Source organism: Cydia pomonella, chromosome 16 (assembly GCF_033807575.1).
Source record: "Cydia pomonella isolate Wapato2018A chromosome 16, ilCydPomo1, whole genome shotgun sequence".
Taxonomy (NCBI): domain Eukaryota; kingdom Metazoa; phylum Arthropoda; class Insecta; order Lepidoptera; family Tortricidae; genus Cydia; species Cydia pomonella.
In genome coordinates, this window is record NC_084718.1 from 7,488,545 (window position 1) to 7,505,384 (window position 16,840).

General features: G+C 37.3%; 1 protein-coding gene across 2 annotated transcripts in view; it reads left to right on the forward strand.

Moving 5' to 3' along the window:
- Positions 1-16,840, forward strand: part of LOC133526686 (runt-related transcription factor 3) — a 39,591-nt gene that overhangs the window by 10,803 nt on the left and 11,948 nt on the right. For both annotated transcript variants that reach the window (XM_061863395.1, XM_061863396.1), the window contains exon 2: positions 8,577-8,690. In XM_061863395.1, the coding sequence (XP_061719379.1) occupies positions 8,577-8,690 (114 nt within the window). The remainder of the gene's footprint in view (positions 1-8,576; positions 8,691-16,840) is intronic.

Sequence of the window (16,840 nt, forward strand, 5' to 3'; positions counted from 1 at the left end):
CATACGGCCCGCCTGATGGTAAGCAGTCTCCGTAGCCTATGTACGCCTGCAACTCCAGAGGAGTTACATGCGCGTTGCCAACCCTAAACCCGCCCCCCCCTCGTTGAGCTCTGGCAACCTTACTCACCGGCAGGAACACAACACTATGAGTAGGGTCTAGTGTTATTTGGCTGCGGTTTTCTGGCCAGTTTCTACACAAACCAGTCTAACTCAAAACTATCGGCTTATTAGTTAATACAATTGCTGGTTATAATTTTTTGACGTCAGTTTTCTGATTTAATTTTAATATATTGATATTTAGAATTTAACAATAAAATAATACTTTTTGATTTATGTATTAAAAAACTAAATGTAGACAACGGCCAAAAGAAGGTTATTTAGACTACGCCCCATAATGGCATCATGGCCATAAAAAAGGCGGTTTGCACTAGGTAATAATACGAAGATATTTTATTAATTGGTATTCACTCTGAAACTAGGCGAATTCCAAGTAAAAATGACATTTTAGTCTGTATATGTGATCATGACTACACTATTAAAATCATCCGGGTTCCTGCTGTTACACCGTATATATATGGGAATGGAAGTATAAAATAAAAGAGCCCGGTCCCTTGTCCAGCAAAGGGATACTAAATTAGCCTAATGAAAATAAAATTACAATTACGCTGTATTTTCATGAAATACATACCCGCAACTATCCAATAGTAAACAGAGTGTAAAGTGATAAGTAGGTACCTGGTACAGTCAGCATCAAATACTTTGTAGCAACCAAAGTAGCCAAATAGTTCGGTACACCATATATTTAGTATGATGTACCGAATTATTTGGCCACTTTGACTGCTACAAAGTATTTGATGCTGACTGTACCTACAACCGTTCGCTATATCAGCCCGCGTAGCCAACGTGCATATCGTTAACGCACCGTAGCGAACGAGACGCAACTGTGACAGTCACGCTAATAAAGAAGAGTGATAGAGAGAGATGACTACGATACGCTACGGAGTGTTAACGATTGTAACGTTGGCTACGCGGCCAGGTACCGTCTATTACAGCGTGACACTTCGGCTTACATCTGGATATTAATTCGCGGCATTCGCACATCGATACCGGTCGCTGCTGCCGTAGACATCTGTTAAATTGACTATCGCGACGTGTATAGGTCACGATAAGGACTGGCATGAAGTTTGTGCAAAGATTTTGTCATGCCCTTCGGCATCAGTCATATTTGTTCCTGAGTCATGGGTGTTTTCTATGTATATAAGTATGTATATACCGTCGCTTCGTACCCATAGTACAAGCTCTGCTTACTTTGGGGCTAAGCTGATCTTTGTAAGATGTTCCCTAATATTTATTTATTTATACACGCCCATAACTCTCCAGTATAGTAAACATAGTAAATTAAGTAGAAAGTGATAAGTAAGTACCACCAGGTACCTACAACTGTTCCCTATATCAGGTACCGTCTATTACCGCGCGACACCTCGGCTTACATCAGCATATTAATTCGCGCAATTAGCGCAGCATTAGCACATCGTTACCGGCTGTAATCGCTGCTGCCGACGACGACCTGTCAAATTGACTATCGCGACCTGTACAGGTCGATAAGTAGGATCAGGAGGGAATACAAGCAGAAGTATTTTTAGTGACATGGAGTGAAGTGAGGATTTGAGGTTTCATCATTTTTTATGTATTTACGAGAACAGTTTACACCAATTACCTACTCAAGTAATTCTTCAACCTTATTCTGTTACAAAGCTTTAAGAGCCCGGTAACGATTTTAGAGCAAAAATATAAAACTGATAGGTTTAATCGTTGAAATTGTACACATTTTGTTACGTAATATCTAAATAACAAGTATGGGTTTCTATTAGCACATCTTCTCATCTTGCCTTTTAATAATGAGGTCGCAAGCGTATGTCCCCGGTAATATATGACGAGAAGGGACAGTTTTTAAAAATTCATAAAAAAACTATGGTGATAAATTATAGAAAATGATGTAAGTATAAGAACAGTTTCAGCAAATGTTATATATTGTTTAAGTTTCCAAATTACGTTACGTAGAGAAATTGTCACATGTTTTGAAGTCATTTCTGGAGAAAATTGATTTCGTTTAACTTTCATTTACACTACTTCAAATTTATTATAACAAAAATGTAGTCTATTAAAGTTGAAATACAGGATATGTGTAATAAAAAATTAGAATTTTTAGCAGTCCAAACTTTACGAAATTTACAAATAAGATCGACAAAATTAGTGCTTTACGCGCGTTTATCTAAACGTCCATCAGTTTTCAAATAAATGATCTATTAAAATGAAAGATAAGACAAGACGTGCTAATATAAACCAGTACTTGTTATTTCTTGTAGTTAACAAAAGGTGTACAATTTCATCGACTAAATCTATCGATATAATACTCATTTACGAATACGAAAATATAATAATCATTAAAATCGAAAACGCCTCTTAATTGAGTCTTCCATATGAAATCTGTACAATGTAGATGTAGTGAACAATCCTTTGCCATGGTATTTTCTCGGAAACATTCGTATTTGTCATGCTTCTTCATTTAACCTCAGTATTTTTTGTCAGTTGATGGTACTTATAAGATTATCCACTACTGTACAAGAAAATAACAGTATTGTAACATTGGAATTGTTTCACTGTACTAAGAAAACAAAAATTAAAAACCGAAACTAGATTTAGGCTCAAAACAAAGATCCACAATGCAAATACTTTATCAACCGTCCCAGGCATAGCCAACATGCCAATCGTTTACTCTCAGAAGATAATGAATTGTAACTGTCACTGTCGCACTAATATGAAAGCGAAACATAGATAGACACACGGCCCGATTCGAACTTTAAGATACGTCAAATGTTAGGTCTAGATACGACATGGATCGGATATGTCCGTATCAAAAGTGACGTTTTTGTTAAACGAAAGCTTGTCGTTGCGCAAGGGATTGTCACCTTGACTAAGCAAGGCACCTAGTTCAGTTGCTGTTAGACTTGACATCAGTGACAATGATAGTAGTTTTAGATATATAATTTTCTATTTTTTGGTGGCTAGAGAAACAAAAGCGACACAAGCAAACATCACTTTCTCCGCCAAACGTTCCATAAAACGAGTTATTACGAACCGAATGCCGCCGATAGATGTCGTGTCAAAGACGAGTTTGTCTTCACAGCTACAAAGGAACGCTTCCAAAGCCGTCAGTCATTTGTACGTACACCTGAAGCGAGGAAATTGGGAGCTCATAAAAATTGGCCGATAACAGAATAAAAGGTACAGAGGTTACAATCCTTTGAAGAATTTGCTCTGCGGCATTTGTTTATCTTCAAATACAGATAATGTATTCATGTTAAAGCTAAAAAGTAAAGGCTTTAAAGGACAAAGTATACAGAATTATTTAAAGTGTGTTATTGTTAATAATATATGTATTTTAGTTGAAAATGGACAGACACGAATCTATCACTAACACATATTATATTATTACATAAAAGTACATATACATAAAATACAAATGGAATCCGTAAAACTGAAAATGCTGATATTTTCAGTTTTACGGATTCCATTGGTATTTTATAGGAGAATTACCGTGCAACTATTTTACCGATCGCCCAAGTTACGAAGTGATAGTAAGCAAATGAGTATTATATTTAGCAGTTACGCACCTATAAGACATAAAGTGGCACCAGCAATTACCACTTTCCCCGTCAAAAACGTAAACGCGTTTTCACCTACACCGAACCGAATGCCGCCGATAGATGTCGTGACAAAGGAGAGGTTGTCTATGCAGTTACAATTTACAAAGGAACGCTTCTAGAGCCGTCAGTCATTTGAACGCACACCTGAAGCGAGGAAATTGTGAGCTCATAAAAATTGGCTGGTTACAGAATAAAAGGTAAAGAGGTTACAATGCTTTGAAAAAGTGTGCTCTTTGCCAGTATTTTTCTATCTTCAGTTCAGTTACTACTATCATAATATTTTTCTATATTTAAGCTAACAAATGAAAATAACCTTTCAAAATACCTACATGTTCTATCCTAGAGATGGCTGGAATGCACGACTATATAGGTAATCAGTGTTTCCCAAGGTTATTTTGGCGCACGAACAAATTGTGAGCGCCAATAGTTCGAGTCAAAGTGGGTGATATTAGAACGAGTTAACACTATTATTCATTTCGGAAAAGTAAGAAGAGAATAAAATACCTGTGTATTTTACAAAAAATAATAATGGAAAAATACAAAAAAAAATTGAACCGAATTTTCATTATTCTATCATCAAAAAACTTACTTACTTGGAAAGGAAACGTATCACTTTCGCATAGACAAAAATGAGCCACTTTTGGAAGAGAAATGAAAAAATATATTTAGCTGTTAAAATTACAGTGCAATGCAAGTATGCATATACAAAAATAATGAAACAATTTATTCCAAAATGTAAACATTTAAATTATTTCTGTTTTGAGCTAGGTTTCAAGTGCTACGCTGCTTCAGTAGCATTACTTTTCCAGAATGCTTAAGGCCCCGTGGGTTCAGGTTCTTCTCTCACTCTCACTGAGCGTACGTGTGAGCGAAACGGCTGTGCGTGCTCTGGATCGCAAATATTATGTTTTTGAATTGTAATTTAAAAAAATCGATGAGTTCGATCAAAACTAAAATAGCGCATTTTCAAAAGCAATTTTGATTTTTTTAAATACATTTTTAAGGTGCATTTTAGACCTATTGTCGTGTTTTTTTTTGTTATATGAAGAGAAAGTCACGAAATCAGGCTTCGATTCGATGAAATTGCTAGAGAACGGCCTCAAGATTGCTATTCATATTTTTTAACAACCGTATTATGATCTAAAAAAAGCGCTACGATTTTTCAAAAACTTCGCGGGTTGAACCTACTGCCGTTGTAATTGACTTAGCGTTTCATTTTGGCAACTTCCGGGATTAGTTCGGTCTCCTAACAATATTTTCCCTCACCGAAAAGTAACTGATTTAAAAAAAGTACAGTCTGTCTGCTTAATCTTGCTGATGTCGTGATTCGCGGCATTAAGTAGGGGTTATTTATTTAGGCGCGGACGGCGGCGGGCCGCGACTGGCACGGCATCACTGTACTAGACGTGACTCGGCGTCAAATATATATTCACATTTTTCGCCTTATTACAAAGGAGTAAGGTGCAAAAGGGTAAACATATCTTTGGCATCACTGAACGAACGTTCCCGGGAATTACATTCGGTAATGTGGATTACGCAAAGAGTGGAAGGTTGACAGTGATGTGATGTGGCTGATGGATAGAAATAGCGGCATAAGCGTCGAAAAAAATAAACAAATAAAAATCAGTAACTTACAAAAAGTAAAGTGAGACACGAGAGGGTTTTTATGTATGCTTGCAGTCTGTTAAATTGATCTAAGGTTAAATAAATTGAATTAAATATTATAGGACATTATTACACAAATTGATTAAGTCCCACAGTAAGCTCAATAAGGCTTGTGTTGAGGGTACTTAGACAACGATATATATAATATATAAATATTTATAAATACTTAAATACATAAAAAAACACCCATGACTCAGGAACAAATATCCATGCTCATCACACGAATAATTGCCCTTACCAGGATTTGAACCCGGGACCATCGGTTTCATAGGCAGGGTCACTACCGACTAGGCCAGACCGGTCGTCAAAGGTTCTAGTTGCTTATTTGAAAAGAGCGCTTAAGTAGGTGTGAGTCAGACCAAGCTAAGTTGATAGCCCAGGCAGTGCAGCGCCTTGGTGAAAATGCGTATACTTAATAAATAAATCAAAAACGTCCTCCAAGTCGCGATGGGAAGTGTGCCCAGTTTGGAAGGCTGGCCGTATTGCCATGCTGAATGGCAATGCTTATGTTATGTGTTGAGCGACATATTGCTAGCCCACGGCCCCAGCGTTTCGACCTCAAACGCCTCAAAACTGTAAACAGGTTATTTTTGAACTTGTTGTACTGACTTGATATAATTACAGTTTCCAATTTCCATCAATACAAACTTTACTTGTACTTAGACCTAAATAAGTACTGATAGATAGATAAAAAAAAAATACTGCCTTATTGCACTACAATTTGGTCTTTGATTACTAAATTAACATAAAAAAAAATGCTTTGATGCAAACCATTTCATGCAATTCAACGGCTTGCATCAATTTCCATAGGAATGTACGAAGTAAGTATGTGACATGCCACGCATATCGTCCTTAAAGCATGCCCGTTTAATGCATAATTCCCGCATATCATGAATCCATAATGATGATCAGTGAACAGACAGCGGTCCGCAAACAAGTGTGAACGGCTCCTCGCGTTAATAAACTCCGATAGCCGCAACAACCCTGCAGCTTCCATTTTTAACGAGCCCACCGCCGGGCCCGCAGAAAGTAGCCTACACATGAAATCACGTATGAATGAGGCTTTTTTCAGTTTTTTCGCGTGTAGCCCGCCACCGCTGGTTCAGGCCCCATTAAAGCTTACATGTCACTCTCCCGCCACCCCACGGGGGGACGGGAAAAATCACAAAATCGGTATTGGCTGCATCCCGCAGCGAGCGGCCGGCAAAGCGCTACAATACAGCTTTGACGGACGGTCATTTAATATTAACTGTGGTTTTTCCGCAGATGGAAATGTTTTTTTTATTGCTGGCGTAACGTTGTGATGAAGTGGTCGGGCCGTTGTTTGTGACGCGTTCTGATGTGCTGTGGATGAGTTGCTCTTTTATCCACTCCGAATGAGATTGTTTCACTTGAGTCTTTTTTTGTATTCATCGACATGTTTTTATAAAAGGCACTTGGGCATTCTATCGATATGTTGTTATGTGAACTAATTTCATTAGTCAACGGTTTGTAAATTAAGGACGGATTCGGTTTGAATTTCTTTTTGTAGCGAAACCAATTTCGCAATAAATCGAAAAGGGAAATATTTTTGCCTGACAATTATTTTTGTAGCCGTCGTAGATAGAGCTGCATGTATTCGGGTAAATTTCATCGGACACACAAATTGAAAACAAACCGGCAATAAATTTTTAACTTTTCGAACAAGTGATCAAAATCGAACTACAAAAAGTGGCGCCGGGAAAGAGTGCCGACCACAGATTGAATTTATGGACGCTCCGAATGAGTTAAAAGTTTGCATTTAAATTTTAACTTGTTTGTAACTATTCATAACTTGTTTTAAAAACCTATTAATTATGGACGAAGTGGTTACTTTACACGAAAAATACTAAAGTAGTATATATGGTTCATGCAACGGCTAATATTAGGTACGGTACGGTACGGTAGGACTGTTAAACTTATGCATGTCTTAAAATATTAAGGCCGGTTGAATGTTTCAGATGTTAATAATCCTGTGTATGGATCTAGGATTGTATTTGTTTTACTGGACAATTCGAACATACACTGACATCAGCAGGCGTATTATGGATGGTTTTATCCACGTGATAAAATAACCGTCACTTTTTATCACCGTGGGATTGAAAGTGTCACCGTTTTATCACGCTGTCACGTAGACAAGAACGACCATCATATCCGTACTGAATTATATTTGAATCATATTATTTAGTTATCGTGCGTCTCGCTCGCGCCAATATTTGTACGGACAAGTCCAAGCGAAATGAACGATAACTAAATAACATGATTCAAATATAATTCTGATGTCAGTGTACGTAAGAATTGGCCTGTTAGCTTTAGTTGAATTTATACATTCTCTGTAAATGGTCAGGTCACCAATTCGAATTCACCAGCACAAATTTTTTACTACTTGATATTAACACCATAATAAGCTGTAAATTATTTGTCGTATCGTAGGTACCAACTTTACTGATGTTTGGAATTAAATTAAGCCACTTTAATAATACTCAGAACAGCTGTCAGCGTCCTTAAGTAAAGTAGCATAAATAAAGCATAATATATATTCTAGCAACTTCATACCTACTGGCTAGTTGGCTACATTCATTCTAACCATGTGATTGCGATCCAGTTTTAGTGCAGTTGACTAGTTTGAAACTGTTGACCGCAACTTTGTTGTAGTCGCGTCAATGCCGTCAATTTTGTTTCTAGGCTCTAATACCTACGTATAAGTTATATTTATAAAAATAGTACAAATGTCTGCCTTAAATTTTTTTAAGGGCATAAAATTTTTTAAACCTTCCTAAATGGTGTATCATACTAAGCATCTAAAGAGATCTTTCAATAGTTTCTAAAAGCGCTACTGAAAAGATCTCTTATTTGATGTCAGGGTACCTTTCGACTACCTATGCTAGTAGTATGCCATGTTAACCCTTTAACGTTCTCGACGTCAATGACGGATATATCCGCACCGTAGTAGGTCCAACGCTGACGACGGTTTAATTCGTCACTGACCATAGAGCAACATAGACCTACGTAGTAAGTACATATGCATAGGGTTCAACTTTCGTTTTGAAACTTGTGTTTGACATAGCGTCTAAATGGTTAAGAGAGCGCATGGGGTCTTTATTTATGCGTATAATTAATTTGATTTCTATAATGTTACTACAGTACAATGTACAAGCATTTAAATATTTTCTGGCATTGTTCCAGGCAAATCGTTCACGTTGACGATAACGATATCGACGACGCCGCCGCAGGTCACCACTTACAACAAAGCCATCAAGGTGACGGTGGACGGGCCCCGGGAACCGCGCTCCAAAACCAGTTAGTATAATAATGTAATGTTATAATAAGTGTCTGAGAAATACCGGCAGTTGATACTTCTGAAAATACGCCCCAATGCCCGTACTCGTAATAGTATAACAAAAGAGAATTTGAAATAGAAATGGATTGTCAAAAAAAAATTGTAGCCACAGTAAATTCACTGCTATCTTTCGACACATGATTAAAACTTTTACAACACCATTTGACTTTGATCCTTATTCTTTCACTGATATGTGTTAAATTTGTTAAATATCAAAAAGTGGGCCCATCTTACCGAGCATCGGCTAAAGTTTGTCGAAACATTGCCGCCATACCTATTAAATTATCTATAAGATGCCTTTGATCTATTAGATGGCGCCACTTTTTAATATTTAACAAATTTAAGACATATACATATACCTAGATATTTTTCTAGCAGGAACAGAATTTGCTTAGTGCTTACCACAATAAAAATATCGACAAACTTGTTATCGATAAGTATATACTTACTACTTCAACGAAGTATACATATTTAAGTAAAAGAGAAAGAGGGTCATTAATACATCAGTGCGATACTGTTAATAATAAAAAACTAAGATACACCTACACTGTAGCCATATACAGAGACACAGACACAGATTTGCTATGGGATAAAAAATGGGTTTAATATAGTACATGTTGTATCATTCTGCGTCAATTTGAAAGACAATTTGGGTGTGTGTTTATCATGGTGTGACTTATGGGAGAATTAATTCAGTGACACGAAGAAAGAAAGTTACAAAAGGGTTTCAATTTGTTTTCTAAAGTATGTAAAATATAAATAAATAGTTTTGTTACTATTATCTATTTTTAACGCACCCTATTACCCTATATTTTTCTTTGTATTACCTCTATCACGTTGAAGTGGCACTTATCGATAACAGGACTGTCGATGTTTTTTATTTTGTCAAACACTTAGACGTCAACGTTCGTGCTACAAAAATATCTAGGTATATGATATCAGTGAAAGAATAAGGATCAAAGTCAAATGGCGTTCTAAAAAATTTAATAATGTGTCGAAAGATAACAGTAAATTTACTGTGGCTACAAAGTTTTCTTTGGCAATTCACCTTTATTTCAAATTCTCTTTGGTATAACTTAGCATCTAACGGGCTATATGCTTGTTAAAAAAGTACCTAGATATGTAGGATAGGATAGTCCGAGGCGAAACGGATCACGGGGCGAGCTGGAATGAAATCAGAAAAATATTTGACGTCACAGGGTCAGAGATGTACATGTATGATGTATTTTAGTGTGCGCAATCAATCAATGCACTATTTCAAATAGGTATCAAAGGATTTTGGGTCTTGATCCGATTCGAGTCGATCTACTTGATAACTATAAACGGTCTTTTGATATTGTAAAAGGCTACTATTTAACCTGAATATTTTTATCATGTAATTTTTTTTACGTACACACCATACATACGAACTTGCCACATCGAATTAATACATCATACAGTGAAAAATCATTGTCATCTTGTCCAGCTTTTGCAGGCTTTAGCCCTAATAGAGTGAGTAAGATATACCTGCATAAATAAAATAATATGAAACAATAGATGAGAAGATTTATTTCAAACAATTACAATAAGCTAGTTTACTAATATTAAAAAGAAAATGAGTTGTACCTATACTCCGTGAGCTCGAGTAACCAGACAGATTTTAAACCGCATTTGGAAACTAAAATATCATACCTACAAAGTTTTCTAAAATCGGTCTTGTTTTATAGATATGACAATTTTGGTGAAAAATTGTTACTGTAATAACTCAGTGACAAACGCCTTTATGGCTGCGACGCTGCCACTATGTAACTTGATTCAGATATACCTACCTAGGTACTTAGTTTTAAAGGAAACACGCAAAATTTATCCATTAATTTAAAAAAACTGTATTTATTAGTTGTAATGTTTTTTTTATCGTCAAGATGTAAAAATAAATAACGTGTCGTGTGCAAAAATTAAAGAAACACCAAAAACTATGTTTTTTGTCGAATTTGACTAAAAGTCATGTAACAATTTTTGCTCCTTATGACTTCAAGAATGCGTGATTAAAATCTGTCGGGTTACTCGAGCTCACGGTGTATAAGGATCGGTTCAAGATTCGATTAACCACACAATTGCCATGGAATCGGAACTATGTCTGTAACATGTATAGTTGTCTGTGCAGTGACAGGAACAAATGTCGGGTCCAAATCACACCTCGGTCGATCACTCCCGTGGAAGAAATTAAAATAATTGCGCGCCACGGGATAGTGCGGCCCAAAAGGGTCGGTAGCGTCAGCGCGGGAGGGGTTAATGAGCTCTGAATTTAATTTTATCAAAATTATGCAATTATTATGTTTCTGGGGTCTGGATTTGCAAATTTTCTCCAAGTTGCTCAAGTTTTTTGTATATTGTTGTAACTAAATACAAATCTAAATATCGGGTACATTCGGTATTATTTTTTAATTACACCGTGGGCTCGAGGCTGCTGGGCTCGATCTATCATTTCAAAATGTATATCAAGGATATACTTGATATGTATATCAAGGGTGTTTAAAATTTTTAAAACAAGAAAACTATAGCATGGTCTTGGTTTTCACAAGTAGGTATTTACGTACTACTAAGGATAGATATAATGAATGGAATCAGGGAATTAAAACAAAAAATATTACGTTGCTAATCCGCGAAAAGATAACGCGCTAGTAGTGCAGGAGGAGATCTTGAGGATCCCTCGTAGAGAGGCGAAACTCGTGTCGAGTTTTGTACTTTCGGTGGTGGGTTGTTATATTTATTTTCACGTAACATTAATTTCATGTAAAAATACGCAAGTAAGTATAACGGGTTAGCACCGATTGACTAGCACGTTATTTTTTCGCGATTTAGCAAAGTAATATTTTGTGTTTAAATTAAGTATAGATATGTTAGGTATAATATATCTCCTCATAGAAACTGACGCTATGACAAACATATTGATGTTATTTATTTATCGTATGGCTTCGTTACATGTCACTGGATATAAAACGGTAGAGAGTATAAATTATAGTAACAACTTAAAATTTAAAATTTCGCCCTATTCAGGTAAGCCACCGCTTCTTCAGCCAGGATATTGAAGTCGTTCACTTGGCCCATGTATTTTGTGTATACATTCCATTACTATGTGATCGATGGTCTGGTCTGGATGCCCACACTCGCAGGCAGAAGAGACGCTCCAGCCCCATTTATGCCAGTGGTGTGCGCAGTTACCAATTCCGGTTCTAAGGCGGTTAAGGGCTGACCATACACGACGGGGTTCTTTGAAGCCGGAGGGAGGTGTTTGAGGTGTGAGAGGGATAAGAGGGTTTGTTTGGTCCTTGTGGTGCTCCCATTCCGCTTGCCACGCCTCCATCAAACTCCAAGTGGTTTGTTGATTGGGCATCTGTAGAGCAGGAGGGTTTCTGGACTTTAACCTTTTGTTAGTCATCTCATTGAGGTCTCGGTGGATAGGAAGGTTAGAGCACCTGAGCGTTTTGATGGCTTCTCTGTGAAGGCTATTGTTCCTACGCAGGTGTGCAGGAGCTATGTTGTTCAGACTGGGTAGCCAGTGGGATGGAGTAGGCTTTAAGCATCCGGAAATTAGTCGTAGTGTCTGGTTTAGTTGCGTGTCGACGGCTGAGGTATGTGCACTGTTCATCCAAACCGGGGCGCAGTACTCAGCCGTTGAGTAAACCAGAGCCAGAGCTGTAGTTCGAAGGCAAGATGCAGTAGCCCCCCAAGTGGTGCCCGTGAGTTTTTGGATAATGTTGTTCCTGGTCTTGAGTTTGCTTGCAGCTTTCTCTAGGTGAACTTTGTATGTTAGGCTTCTGTCAAGCGTAACTCCCAAGTATTTGGGGTTCGGGTTGTGCTTCAGGTTTTCACCTTTGAACCTGATGCTGAGAGTTTTGCCAGCTAGCCTATTGTTTAGGTGGAAACAACACACTTCCGTTTTAGTTGGATTAGGGCACAGGCGCCATCGGCTGAAGTAGTCATCCAGTGCAGCCAGGTCCTTCTCGAGGATTGGTTTTGACGCATCTATATTTCGGTGTTGTGTGATAAGAGCCAGATCGTCGGCGTATCCAAACTTCCGGGAGGCGGTATTGGGTAAGTCGTGCACATAGAGATTGAATATAACGGTCGGTGCTGGCTATGGGGAAATTCTCCGAGGACTGTTCTGCGTATTGGCACTGGGTTGTCTAGGTCATCTTTTGTGGTGAAAACCAGGTCGGGATTGTATTCCTTTTCCCAACGTGCAGACCTGAAGGTCCCCCTACTCTTGCTGTCAAACACGAGAAATGTATTTGCGGCGTCAGCCCATTCTGTGATTTTATCACCGTTGCTGTCGTTTTTCTTGTACCACCAACTTGTGTGGTGGCTGTTGAAGTCTCCGACGTAAAGGGCAGGGTGGGCGAGTTTAGGGAGAGCCGGGTCTGGCCATTTACTGTTTGGTGGTTTATATAAGTTGCAGATATGCATGTCGTTAATTTTTATGATTGTCATGGCGATGTTGTCTGTACTTATGTCATTTGTTATTATGGAGCAAGTGGGTGCGAGCATTTGTCGGACATAAATAGCCGTGCCGTATTGACCATGGTATGTGGCTGCAATCATATCATAGCCCTGGATTGTTCCTCTGCATGACAACTCAGTGGCGTCTTTGGCATGGGTTTCCTGAATAAGGGCAACGTCGATATCCTGGTCGAGCAGGATTTTTTGCATGCACTCTGTTTTTGACAAACTTATCCCTTCTATATTCAAGGAACAGACTCGGACAGAAGGTCCTATATCCATTGTCGATTGGTTCTGTGGCATATCGGTTTTAGCAGCTTTAATTGGCATCTTCTCGGAGGGTAGAAGTTGGAAAGCATATGAAAGAATCCAGTGAGCGCTGCGAGGTCCAGATGGGACAGTGCAGCTGCCAAGTTTGTTACTCTTTTAGCACCACCCGGGGATCACGTGTAGGGCTATCTAAGGTATTTCCTACGGACGCAGAGTAACATCGACCCCCATATTGATGTTAAAACATTAAACTACCTAAAATAATGTTGCGTATAATCCTATGCTATGTGCCTTATAGAATAAATTAAGCCAACATTCTTCCCCAAATAGGCTTAAATTTCCCTAATACATTTTAAAAGACATATCTGCTATCCGTACTCGCTAGACGAATGTGAGGGTACAAAGGAGGCTGATGTAATGAATCGGTTGTTTAATTAATTAGTCAAGAAAGGGCTGGGGGGGTTCCCCCTCCCCGTATGCATGTGCCCTGCATATTGATTTATTATGCTGCCTATGCGGAGGCGATAAATAATTAAATTCTAGAAAGTTCAGACTTATGTTTACACGGTCGGAGTAATAAATGTATCGGGATTGATTGTGAGTGTGTCGGGCTGTTAATGCGTAAGTAGGTTTATTTGTATGGATGTATATAGATGAGCATGTTTCGGAGAAACGATTTAGGTTCTATAAATGTACTGCAAATTGATGGTTCTTGTTGAAATATAGTTTATGCTTTCATACTTAGGTTGTAAATATAAAACTTTAATTGATTACTAATGGTCCTTTTGTGGATAGATGTGGGTCCAGTTTAAATTTTTTGCACTAGTACCAGCATGAATACCTATCACTTATTCTTTAACTCTGTTCCTCATTGGTGAGCCTTGTGAATCTTGTAATAATACTTTTCCAGTTTTGCAACTATTCGAATTTGTTCCAGTTTTTTGCACAGTGAATTGCAGATTTAATAGACTTCATTTTTTTTCTTTTGGAACGATAATGGAATTACACTTTCAAAAACTGTAACCTGTGTTACCCTCGTTTAATTTTTGAGCTGCCTCCGAAACTATCTTTAACTATTGTCAGTCGAGCCCTATAACCCTTTTATTTTTACAGCCGGGTGGGCTCGTTTTACAGCTCCGCGCAGTAGCTGCCTACAATTTAATAATCGTGTGTATTAACGATGTTTTTCTTAAAGCGGCCATTGCTGCTATTTTCGATGCGCAAACGCAGACCACCCGCGGGCGGCGCTACTGGCTACGATTTGTTTACTTTCGTCACTGTGTTTCTTTTTTGTTTCGATTGTGTATTGTTTTTGTTAAACGGTCTGGAGTATAGTTTGATGGGTTCGTTATTCTATTAGGGAGTGGAGCGGAATATTTAAAACGGGTTTTGTTTTTTTAATTACATAAGTTATTATTTGTTTATGTGTACATGTCACAATTTTAAAGCGTTACATATTTATTAACTCTAGGATAAAGTCCACATTTTCCATGTCGCAAATAAATTTTCAAGAATTAGTAATCACTAATAATATAATCATATTATTTATCACTTTGCTAAAACATTTAAATTTCCATTACATATCGATGCTTTGAATATATGGAAGACTCATAGACTACACTATTATACCAAGAAAATAATTACCATCCCTTTCCAATACACATTACAGCACAAAGCGGCGGACCGAGGCTAACTAGTGGAAATACTTGCTATTATAAATCTAACTAGACTGGACGGCGCCCCTCCGTGTAATCCTTTAATCAGGTTCGCAGTAGCCCTTGCCTGCACCCTATTCCAACCAATCACTTCCACAAACTCTTATCGAACCATTCTTTAGCATTGAAAAACCAACCGTGTCTCTTAAGAAATAAGATCGAAAATTTTAAAGGGCCAGCGCGCATATGTGAGCTTCAAAGATTACAGCAGATTTTTCCCTCCCATTTGGATCCCCCCTTTTTGGTCCCTCGAACGGTGCAAATGACAGTTTCTAATTCCAACTTGCCATGAAAGTGTGTAATTGTTGGCCCGTTGATTTATACACTTGAAGCGCGGGAAAGCAGCATGTGTGCTGTATGTGTGTGTTTCCGACTAGTGTGCGTGTGTGCGGGCATTTGTCAAATTTAATGCGATGTTCAAAGTGTAGGTAGGTGTTGCATTCAACTGTTTTTCTGTACCTATGTTGTTAAAAAGTGCTTCTATGGAATACGGATTAATTTTATTTTCTGCATATAGATTTTCTATAGAAAACCTTTAAGTGCGAATTAATAGCACCTAAATCAGATTATAAGTTTGTTGTTGTTGGGATTTAATAAAATATTTCTTAAACCAAATTAATATGGACGTTAAGGGCCCGCAGATAAAGAATATTATGAAAATATTGGCTTGGCGTAAAACATTTTTAGTATATTAGTCCCATTTGTAGATATAAAAGATATTGTTTACTATTTACAACAATACTAATAATTATGTCCACTCAAAATAAAATTATTTATACTTACTTATTCATGTATGAAAGTACTTATATTCCGGCTGCCAAAAAATTCAACCCTTCCACTGCGATTTGACTACTATACGTCATGTAGACGGGTGCGTCCTATAATATATACGCACTTTTGGAATAATTTCAGTTTACAAACGTTAAAAATGTATACTAATCTTATGTATAATAAAGTAAACGTATACTTTCAATTAGTATAACATAAAAATAATATAACATACGACATACATAAGGCTGTTTGGTATAATATACATATAAGTTAAGCTCATTTCATATAACTGTCATAATATATACATATTAAAATATAAATATCATCTTATATAATTAAGTAGTAAAATTAGTAGGATGACCTAGAATTTCAAACCTCATAGAACACACTACTAGGAAAAATACTGCTAAAAGTGGGTTAGGTTAGAACTGTGACCCCCTAGATAAATAAATTGTTTCCAGAATAGGTAGCAGGTTAGGTTAGAACTCTGAGGCTTCGGAAAAAGAAACTGTTAACAGAAAAGTGGGTTAGGTTAGGTTAGAACTGTGACCCTCTAGATAAAGAAATTAGCACCAGAATTACCACAGAAAAAAGCTGCAATCTGTAATAGATAAATACGGAGCAAACTACGTTGAAATATTAATTCGCATAGTATAGATGTTTCAAATACATTGCTCATTTCATAATAATTTAAAACCTGTATCTGTTCATTAACTAACACACAACAATATATTTAAATAATGTAATTTCGGTAGTGAGGAAAAAAAAACAATCGATTATGCAATGAAAAGTACATTATATTTTGCAAAAATACATGCAGTTGACCAAAAAAACGTGTCGTTATTTTATTGTTTTTAATGATATTTGTTTTGTAT